Raw genomic sequence first — 10,829 nt, 5'->3', positions numbered from 1 at the left:
GGGGGGGGGGGGGGGGGGGGGGTTTATGCTTTATATACAGTCTATGGTTAGAACAGATCACGGAGTGAATGTTGAACCTAAGCTGTAGTACTTCAGTACTGACTTCTTAGTCTCTGCCTATTTTGACTTTAACGCGTGTCTTCTTCGTGGCTGCTCTTCATAGCTTACTCCACCGTTTCCTCCATCCAAAAATATTTTGGATACATTTTTTATCTTGTAGCGCAGTGCTACAAACAAGATATTTATATGTATATTCTGCATTGACTAAATTGATGTTAAATAGGCAATCTTCTTAGCAACTATAAGGAGGGTGCAAAGTCACAAAACGTGATCGCAAACATGATTTTGTCTGACCAAGAAAAGTCTCCTTCATTTCATTTGAAATCAATGATTTTTCGAAAAAGACATCTCCGCCATCTTTGATTTTACATGTTTTGTATTGACTTGAATGGAGGAGACCTTTCTTGTTCATACTAAATCACATTTTTGTTTTACTTTGCACCCCCCTGACATTGTTTTTCCCACCCTATAGGCATTAAGCATTGCAGTATATTTGCACAGGGACAGACACACTATCAGTTCCGTATTGTGGTCCTGACTTGCTGTGTTCAGTCTTGGAGCTGAACTTGACTCGACTAACAAAGGGAGACTTGACTACAGCCCTGTTCTCTGTGTTTGCCTCACCTGCTTCTTACATGATTCTCTTTCAGCGATGGGGTGGAGACTTGTGGGGCCTCTAACGTCACTGTACAGCTGTTGGAGCAGGGGGAATGTGTTTGGACAACTGTAGAATTAAAAATCTCATAAAATCTCTAGATCCAAGTCTTAAAGAACCGTTGCAAAAAAAGGAGTGTACAAGACTAGAGGTGTCAGTGGAGGAAGGGCAGGCTGTACTTTGGAGTATGTGAGGAGCGGCGGAGAGGTGAAATGAACACCGTCACACCTTCAGGACTAAAACATGCACAGTTTCTAGTCAATTTATACTTTAGCTACATGGGACACGACTGGGCACATCATGGATGGCTGCTTTTCTTCAAAATGAAAGAAAAACCACAACAGGGAGAGGTTTTTTTTTTGTTCTTTTGTGCACATTTTTCTCTGGTGGATTACCGGCGGATGGCATCACAGCTATGGTCGTAGAAGAGTGTTGTCTCTTATCTATTGCGTTAGGCTGTTTATGGTGCCTCAGCTCCTGTGGAGCTACTTGTAGCAGAAGATGCATGCACAAGTAGAGGTGGGGACCAGGGTTAGACTGATGTATGTTTATTTCAAATAAAAATAAAACAAATAGGTAGACGAGTAAGTCAACAGTGTCTACCTCTAGAACATCTAAGGGGTGTTAGTCTTTAAAGCCTGAAATGCAACCTGTCTCACCCTGCCTAAGGACCTGCTAACCCACCTAAATAAATCTCAATATTATGGCTTTCAGAGGAGAGTTCTGGTGTCCACAGTAGACTAAAAACGGTTTCAGAGGCTTTCCCCCACTGTCAAGTATCAAATTCTGGGCAAACTCTTTTAGGATTTGTATATTTAAGTAATCCAAATCGGCATCAGTCTAACCCTAGTGGAGGAGGGCAGGGCGGAGGGCAGGGCGGAGGGTCAGGGGCAGAGACACGACTGTATGTCTGGCTGGCAGTTAACGAGACATGGTACCTTGGCACGTGACGATGGGGCACAGGGGAGAGCAGTCATGAGGAGTCATTGGGTGAATAGGTGTTCAGGCAGGGTGGATGGATGTGGTTGGGGTTGAACACAGTCATTTAGCTCTGGGCAGTTAATCGCTGCTCCGTGAGCGACGCCTGGTGTGATACCGTTTTGTTTTCGTGAGCCCTCAGCTTGGACACCACATCAATAAACGCAAGGCTCTGGACTTCTTTGTGGAGAGGTTCTAAAAAAAAAAACAAAATAAAAATAAAAAAGAGGGGAGGGGAAGAAAGTATCATGAATTTTCGAATTCATTCATCCATTCATCGAAGCTGAAAAAATCTATTGCCTTATATCGGCCACGACTTTTATATGCGCAACATTACTGCAAATCATGTGAAACACAGTGTGATTTGTGTTTTAGTTGGTTCTAACTAGATAATGTTAGTTTGCCAGCAAACGCCGACCAGTTGATAACTGGACTGTTGGTTGCAATCCAAAATCTTACAGCTAGAAGCCTCTAAAAACTACACAACGCACTTTTAACTTACGTTTATCTTTAAATAGATAAAGACTGTAAAACTAAACACTCTTTGTTTGTGATAACTTCGATCGACCACTGTATAAATACAACATAATTCAAATAGGCCAGAAGGGAACAAAACTTAAGAGAATAAATTGAGTGATGGTAGTGTAGCACAAACATTTGCAATCAACAACTGCTGTCTGCATCGTAAAGCTGATCTCTGTGTGCATTTCTATAACAATAACTTTAGTAAAACAGATGTAAAACAGAACAAGGGGAACATGTTGCTCTCAGGAGGAGCACATATTGTCACAATGGCATCTACCTGCTACAGGGGCCCTATCCACAACCTGGAGGAGGAGCTAGTATAAATGAGTGTATTAGTATATTATAACATTATATTAAAAGTATATTGTTAATATAATAGTAAACTGTTAGTTTGATATTAATATGTGAATTATATGTTACTATATTCATTATAATTTCATATAATAGTACAGTATTTAGCTTACCACTCTTCGTTTTTTATTCATTAACTTTGTGCAAGAAAAATGTTGTTCTACATGGTAGTTAGTCTCTAACTTTAATTTTAAGTAGGCTACTAATAACTTGCCAATAATCATAACTATTTATGCAAAACAATATGTTAATATAATAACAACGTTTGGAAAGTTTACTGTAGCACACTTTTTATTATGTCCTGCTCCATCCAGGCTGTGATTGATCTGTTCACTTGCATTATACAGTAGTTTCAAAAAGGCAACTATTGAAATCTTTCAAAATAAGTACCATTTATAAGACAAGTCAGGGGTGTGGTTGATAGATACGGTTAGGGCTGGGCAATATGGCCAAAAATGCTATCACGATATACACATTTTATAGCATTCGATATCGATAATTATCACGATAAATGTCAAATCATTATTTCTCCTATGTTTAAAGGTTGATTTTTGCTCCTGAGTGAAAACTGAAGAAACCAGATGGTTAATTGTGCGATTAAACTTTTCTTTATGGTCAGAACGTCACAAACACTTGTTGCCAAACAGTGGATCACTTCACAAATCTGAGGGAGAACATTCAAAACAACTTTGATAAAATCTTTTTTAACAATATGATTAGTAAATCTTTTTTCAGTCCCTTTTCCTCAACAAAATTAATATTTTAATAGAAAAATTAAGTGCTAATTTGTTTTTAATATATTGAACATTTATTATATTGTTATTGAGGAAAATTATATTGCGATGATTATCATTATTGTTTTATTGCCCAGCCCTAGATACAGTAACTATGCACTTCAATCGGAGTTAAAAAATAATAACAATTTTCACCTGAGCCCATGACTGCACAGATGAGGATCATAGAGTTGTACTTGATCTCTGGTGCACTCCTCTCATCTGACAGCAGCTTGTGAAGCACTGACACCAGGTGGGCTCCAACAAAGTCCTTCTCAGCCGCAACTGAAATCCAGAAAAAGAATTCCAGTGTGAAACCGTGATGAATATGGCGACATGTTTTTGTTCCCACCAGTGAGTGTGCTACAGAGCAGAAGAGCAGGTTTCAGTGTGGATATAATATATAATGCATTCAGCTTCCTTTCTCAGAAGTCACAGAACAGAGTCAAACAGTTTGCACTGCTTTTGCAAAGTTTTCTGCAGACAGTTAGGCCTCTGCTCAACTCAAATTCAATGAACTTGGATTTCTGATTAAGCAGATCTTTAAGCATTTCTACAGATCCTGTCTCGGGAGGTGAAAATCTCCCTGCTCCTGGCAGCTGACGGGGAGAATCATTAGCGCTTGAGGTCTCCATTTTGTTTCATCATGCAAATTCAAAGGCAGTTAACTAAAAAGCACACACAAAATACTGCCTTAATGTTCAAACTTGCCAAAGTGTAAAACTTTAATTACAAATAACAATAGTTCTTGCGCTTACCCAAATCCAGAGCCGCTATAAGACCCAAGGCCACCAGTGCTTCATTCTGCATGATCATGTGCTCACTAGTTGCCATGGTAACTAAGTGCTTGACGCCTCCTCCCTGGATTACCGTTTTGACGACTTCCTGAAATCCACAAAAAACAAACAAACAAAAAAAGAAAACAACCATCCCTTTAATGAACCAATCCTGAGATGTACATTCAGATAAATGCAGACAAGGTAAATGTATATGTAGTAAATAATATAGATGGCTCCGTTATTCATCATGACACAAATGTGCCGCTGACAACGAGATGACTGGATGATTTATAGATAGACGCCATGTTCAGGCCCATACACTAGTAAACCCAATTATTCAGCTGTAGGGCTGCAGCTAACGGTGATTTTAGTATTCGAAGCTTCAATAGATTATTTCAACGATTCATCGATGCGCCGTTTAAGAAGTACTTTTGCTTGGCAAAAAGTTAGGTTTTCAATTACGATGTAAATATGTCCACTAAACTGCTTCTCTAACATGTAATGGAAGGCCGTTCCAGAGATAAGGAGCACGGTGGGCAAATGCTCTGAAGCCAGCTGATTTCTTTTGTTAAACAAAGGAGTGACCAGGACACCAGCACTGACAGTGAAGAGGGTTTGCCAGTGATCAGCTCAGATATATAAGTTCATGCAAGGCTTCAGAAGTAAAAAGAAGAACCTTAAAAATCAGCACTAGCCTGTAACCAGTTAACAGAGGCCAGGATGGGTTATAGGGTCAAAGTTTCTAGTTTTTGTCAAGAGCTAGCTGCTGCATTCTGAACAAGCTACATATTTCTAGTAGCACAGCTAGGAAGACCACACAAAAGAACATTAAAATAATCCAGTCTGGAAGATACAAATGTAGGGTTTATGACTTCAGCATCGTGTAGTGATAGAAGTTTGGCAATGTTACTCAGTTTACCCTACTTAGCATTTACTAATGTTCCATAATTGCCACTTGTGGCTGCAGAAGGTACAGAGTTTCTCTAAATTAATAATGTGCAGCTGGTATAAGAAACCTCTCAAAATAACAAATGAGAAAAACTCCACCAACTACAGACAGCACAAGAGAACCATTAACTGCAACCGAAGACGTGACCAGTTTAATGTAATTTGTGTGTGAAGAATGGCGTCTGACCTTGGACTTGCTGTGTCGAATGAGGGCCGACAGGAGCCTGTTGGACTCGCCCATCACTCCCGCGTGATCTTTGGCTTCACACCACTCCACTAGCCTCTCCACCAGTTTCCCATTGGTTCCCAGCTGGTCGGCGGCTTCAGCTGAACAAATACACACAAGATTAGTGTCACTGACTCTGGTGTCCACTGTCACCAAAATGCAGTGAAAAGCTTTTTAGGTTTAAAGTTGAGGTTCTAGATTAGAAGCAAACACTGAAGTTCTGAAGTCGCATTTGACTGAACCACATTTTATTTCACTCTGGTTAAAAAGACTTTCTGTATATGGGACCATCTGTCCAGTGTCAGGACTTGAGCAGCAGTTACCATATTTGTGTGTCTTTATGACTCAGAATTGAGGCTCGTATGGGCTGGGCTGCTAAGAAGCTCTTGATTATCAAACCAAAGATTAAACAGGAGCCAAAGCTTGCTGCCAACTTTGCTTGAAATATCCTTTATGGTTTCTTCAAACATCATCAACTGGTGTGTGTAACATGACCACTGGATATCCATATACTTTAGAATTTTCACTCTATTCTCAGTAAGTCTATAATGTGTTGTCAGAGTCAATATATATTTCCTGTGATGCTTTTCATGGATTTGGTGTAAAGAGAAAAGGACAGATTAAAGTTCTACCTTGTGTATCGATGAGCATACGTAATGTCCCCAGGAGTTTAAACTGGACTGGTGGCATCTCTGACTGCAAAAACTTCAACACCACGTCCGCTACTCCAGCTGACAGCATCTTGGATTTGTTTACCACTGGAGAGAGGAAACAAGGCAGATTACAGTTTATCTCAATTGCTTAAACACATTTCTTGAAATTATGCCTCTTTTTCTCGAAACTCTAAACACAAATGCACAACTTCTCACCCAGTTCTCCAAACATCCTAATTTTAGGTCAAAATGAAGCTTTCCACTCAAAACCATTCAATCTTGCTGAAAAAGTAAACTTTGCCCTCAGACACAACACACACACACACACACACACACACACACACAGCAACACAGTCTTACACACTGGTGACAAAAATTCAAAATACTACAAAAACTGGTTATTAGTAATGCTGCTTGTGGTCCCCCCACACATGATGAACACAACAAAAGAAACAACAAATGTAAACATCTGCACATTTCTTATTCCTTAGTGTGCTGTACAGTACAAGATATTATTCTGCCCCAGCATCCCGTCTTTGGTCTGGGACAGGCCAGAGATTCTTGTTCTCCTTCTCCACCTCCTACCTCTCCTCCTCATCTTCCTCCTCCTCCTCTCTGGTGTCCTCCACCTCTTCCTTCACATCTCTCTGGATCCATTGTTCAAAACTGAATGAACTGACTCCGGCCTTTTTATCTATCTATTGAAGCTTCTGATTGGTGTGTTATCAATTTTGACTGTTTGTGTTTCCACCTGGGTAGCTATGTGCTAACTGAGCTCAACCTGTGCTGAATGAGTGAACAATATTGAATGTTAGTGTTTTCTCAATGACTGCATGGTGTAGGCAATAAGAAATGAAGGGATTTGTGTGTAGAATTTAGGGAAATGGGTGTGCCGTTTGAAAAATGGAGTTATGGTTTTGAAATTTTAGTTCAGAAGCCTGCTGATAGTGTTTCAGCACTGTTCTAACAACTGGTCTTTGGAGTTTGCAAACAAATTTTACACTTGGTCTTAAAGGCAAACAAGAAATGTTTTCCTTAAATGTATAATCATCTTACCTTATACTGCAACAACTGCAGATGGCGACTCTCAAAATACCAGGCTGATGTCACTTTGTTTATACTTGATGTTGTATATTTCAAACTTACTTAAGAATAAAGTATTCTAAATTAGGTTTTAAAATATACAAAGTGTATATAGTAGCTAGACGACACAGATCCTGGTTGTGTGCAAGCTCCTCTAAGTTTGACTGATGCAGCGGCTCACCAGGTATGGCCAGGTTCCGCAGGGCACTCAGTGCTGCATGTTGAACAGTCACATTGCCTTCCTCAACGTGCCGGTCCAACAGTTCCAGAAGTTTCTGCACAATCCCAGTGTCCACCATGTGGATGCAGTTCCCATCTACACACAGAAATACACGCAAGAAGAGTAAATAGATTGATGTGTCAGATACTGAGCAGGGCTTACAGTCCTATTACCGTCACCTGTAATTAATTCTGTAACAAAATATTATTTTATCGATAGTAGGTATGTTACCACTAAGTTTACCACTTTCTTACTACACATCATCACTCTACAACTATGATTAAATGTATAACGGTATTTTTTCTTTGTTGTACACTATTATTATATGTTTATGCAGGAACGTCCCACTCTGCGTAATAAACATTTTGGTCAGTAACTTCCCTCTGGGACCTCATCTTACCACACTGTGAAGTGAAGCTTACCGTTGCGAGCAAAATTAGCGATGGCCAGTGCCCCAGCAAGCTGCAGCTGATGGTTATGAGACGGTATCCAGGACAGGACCCTCTGGAAGACACTGCCCTTTCCTCCCTCAAACAGCTTCTGCATGGACTCATCTACACAACAGGGGGGAGACAGATTACTGCACAATGCCAGTCTTTTATAAGGCAGCAAGAGCATCATTTCCACTGGGGATGGGGGGGGGGACATGTCCCCTCACTTTTACAGTTTCATTGTGATTTTCTTACTCAAGTGCCTGTGAACTTTGTCCTCTGACTTTCCAGACACCTCAATGCACAGGAGAGACGACAGGAGCTGATACTCGCTGTGTTTCACCTCTAAGGCTTTATTAGGGCAGTCCTGTCCTCTAGCAGGAGCTCTGGGCTGAGCACTGCCACCATCTCTGAGTTGCAGTATTTTAGGTTTAAAAAAAAGTGTAATTTACAGTTAAAATTGTCCTAAAAAGAGACTTTAATTAAACTTAAGTTAAATTAGGGTCAGTGCATTAACAATAGTAACATTTACTAGACATAGACATTGCTGATTACTATATATTTTTTATTTCTGAAACCTACACTGTTGCAACACAATGCAAAACTGTTGGTTTATTTAAAAAATATATTATATATTTTATATAGTGTTGGTATTACCTCATGAAAGGCAACACAAGAAATACAGTTTAAGGGTTGAACAATAAAATGGCCTGCCTGAGTTTCAACTAGTAAATTTTGAGGCAGTATTTTTTGGTGTTGGGTATGGGATTGAAATAGAGCTGCAACGGTTACAAGATTAATTAATTAGTCGATCGAAAGAAAATTAATTGGCAACTATTTTTATAATCGATTCATCTTTTTAAGTCACATTTAGTGGTTCCAGCTTCCTATATGTAAGGATTTGCTGTTTTTCTTTGTCATTTATGACATGAAACGGTATAGTCACGATTTATCGCGACAATAGTCGGCAGATTCATCGGTAATGAAATGTAGGGTATAATTCACAATATTGGCACAATTATGGCCCAACCTTACTATCGGGGGCAAAAAAGATGAAAACTGGTGTTCCCATCCTTGTCCCTCAGCCAAGTCAGGACAATTTATGACTCATTAAAATCACCTAATCTCAGCGATCATCCCAAAAGACAAAAATATCATGTAATCTGATTCTGGCACATCAGGATTTCTGGCCATTAGATAATGGCAAACATCTGTTTGAAACTGCACACTACACTCAGTGCCTGCTTGAGCGAGCATAGAGGGGAAGAGAAAATGTTGTGGACCATCTTCCTGTTGATTTATGAAGCACTGGTAGAACATGATGAATCATTGCTGAATCGCTCTTTAGATATACGTACTGTAGCATAGTGCTCCTTTAACATACAAGAATTAAGAACACCATCATGTGATACGTCTTGTAAGAATAGCTGCAGAGACTCCAGTATGTATATTTATTTACTGTTCAGGTTTATTCCACCTTTGTATTTATGGTCATATATGTGTGTGTATGTAGGTTATATTTTCTGTCCATAAATTAAGTCAGTTAGAGGATATGACCTTGTATATATTTGACAGCAAGATTAATCTGACAGCTTGAAGAAATTATGAATTTCTAATTACTGTTGCAGAAAGCTTTTTAAAGCTCCGATTCAGAGGGAATTTTAATGTGTTTTAAAACCACCTTAACTCTATGAAGCTGAAAATAAATTTGACTGTTAAATATTTGAAGACAGACCACATGAACCCTTTTAAGTCTGTGGTATAATTGTTGATCCTAAAGCCACGTACAAGGAGTTATTATCGGCCATGTATTGGACAAGCCCTGGTGTGTTTACCTCCCAGCAGAAGGAGAACCATGAGGTCAGAGGCAGTCTTGAGCTGGGCGATATCCTCCTCCCTCTCTCCATCTACAGTCTGACCCACCACCTCCAGGAGACACTCCACCAAGCCGGCCTCCACCAGCTGCAGCTTTATCACATCTGATATAATAATAATAAACTTTATTTTATAGAGCGCCTTTAAAAGCAGCTTCTCAAAGCGCTGAACATAAAATCACAGTCCACAGAAAAAATACAGCAAATAAAAGTTAATAAGAACAAAAAACAACAACATTAATAATAAAAATCTGGCAGGGGAAGGAGAACAAGACGTTCAGGGAGGACAGTTAAGTCTGAAACACTGCTACTGCAATGCAACGGTGCATCATATGATAACACTAATAACTTTATTTTTACAAACTTTATTTGTGTAACACCTTTCATAGAAGAATTGGAGCTCAAAGTGTTTAAACTATAAAGAAATTATATGCAGATATCTGAAGACATCAGAATGGGCTCTGAAAACTTATATAATATATATAACTTATTACTAATAGATCTTAATGTAGATGCAGCCTGACAACTGAAAGAGAAGGAGAGGCAGAGAGCGAGTGAGGTTTCTCTAGAGTAATGTAGGACGTTGTCCTGGAGACTGAAAACGTATGAGCACCCAGTGTGCCTGGAATGGTGATAACAGTCAGTAAGAGGCTCTCTCTGCTGCTGTAACACACACACACACACGCTGACATGTTTGAAAAAGAGCAGCTGAGCAAATGCAGGAGCAGTCTGCCATGACTGTGCAGCTAGCAGCTAGCCTGGAAAGCATGACTCACACACTGAGAGGATGATTTACTAAAGAGAAGGAGGACCTGATTTTCCTCCGAAGGCACGAGAGAACGCTGCGTCTCTCACTCTTTAGCGCCTGCATCTCTAGACCTCCCATACAGTGGATATGACCTTTTGTAGCGCTCAGTTATGAGAAAAAAGAAAGATGAGACAAATTACCATTGGTATTACATTACCATTTTCTGCAAGTGGAGCCAGAACCTCAAAAATCATTTCCTTCTTCTCGTGCTCCGACTGCTTCTGGAAAAGACGAACCAGCTCCTCAGCAATATTGGTGGAGGCAAACTGCTCTTTGCTGGACTCTGAGAACAGCAGAAGAGGATTATACAGGCATGTCATGAAAGAGAAGGAATTCCTCTACATGGACATCTTATTTAGGCTAATAGTGTTTATAGGCCCTGCAGGAGAACTATGACCTACGTTTTATTTTATAGTCCAACTGAAGTCACAATATGTCATCCACTTTTGTAGTAAACTTTTGTCA

General features: G+C 39.7%; 1 protein-coding gene across 2 annotated transcripts in view; it reads right to left on the bottom strand.

Annotated features, from left to right (window-relative positions):
* rap1gds1 (RAP1, GTP-GDP dissociation stimulator 1) overlaps positions 1-10,829 on the bottom strand; it is a 30,584-nt gene that overhangs the window by 71 nt on the left and 19,684 nt on the right. For both annotated transcript variants that reach the window (XM_046041236.1, XM_046041238.1), the window contains 9 exons: positions 10,522-10,647; positions 9,518-9,661; positions 7,674-7,805; positions 7,213-7,347; positions 5,928-6,053; positions 5,257-5,396; positions 4,101-4,227; positions 3,499-3,627; positions 1-1,888 (listed from right to left, as the gene is read on the bottom strand). The exon at positions 1-1,888 is cut by the window's left edge and continues 71 nt beyond it. In XM_046041236.1, coding sequence (XP_045897192.1) covers positions 1,761-1,888; positions 3,499-3,627; positions 4,101-4,227; positions 5,257-5,396; positions 5,928-6,053; positions 7,213-7,347; positions 7,674-7,805; positions 9,518-9,661; positions 10,522-10,647 — 1,187 coding nt within the window. In that variant the 3' untranslated portion in view covers positions 1-1,760. The remainder of the gene's footprint in view (positions 1,889-3,498; positions 3,628-4,100; positions 4,228-5,256; positions 5,397-5,927; positions 6,054-7,212; positions 7,348-7,673; positions 7,806-9,517; positions 9,662-10,521; positions 10,648-10,829) is intronic.

Source organism: Micropterus dolomieu, unplaced genomic scaffold (genome assembly GCF_021292245.1).
Source record: "Micropterus dolomieu isolate WLL.071019.BEF.003 ecotype Adirondacks unplaced genomic scaffold, ASM2129224v1 contig_750, whole genome shotgun sequence".
Lineage (NCBI taxonomy): Eukaryota > Metazoa > Chordata > Actinopteri > Centrarchiformes > Centrarchidae > Micropterus > Micropterus dolomieu.
Note: the sequence above shows the minus strand (reverse complement) of the source record. Positions and strands in the feature narration are given on the sequence as shown.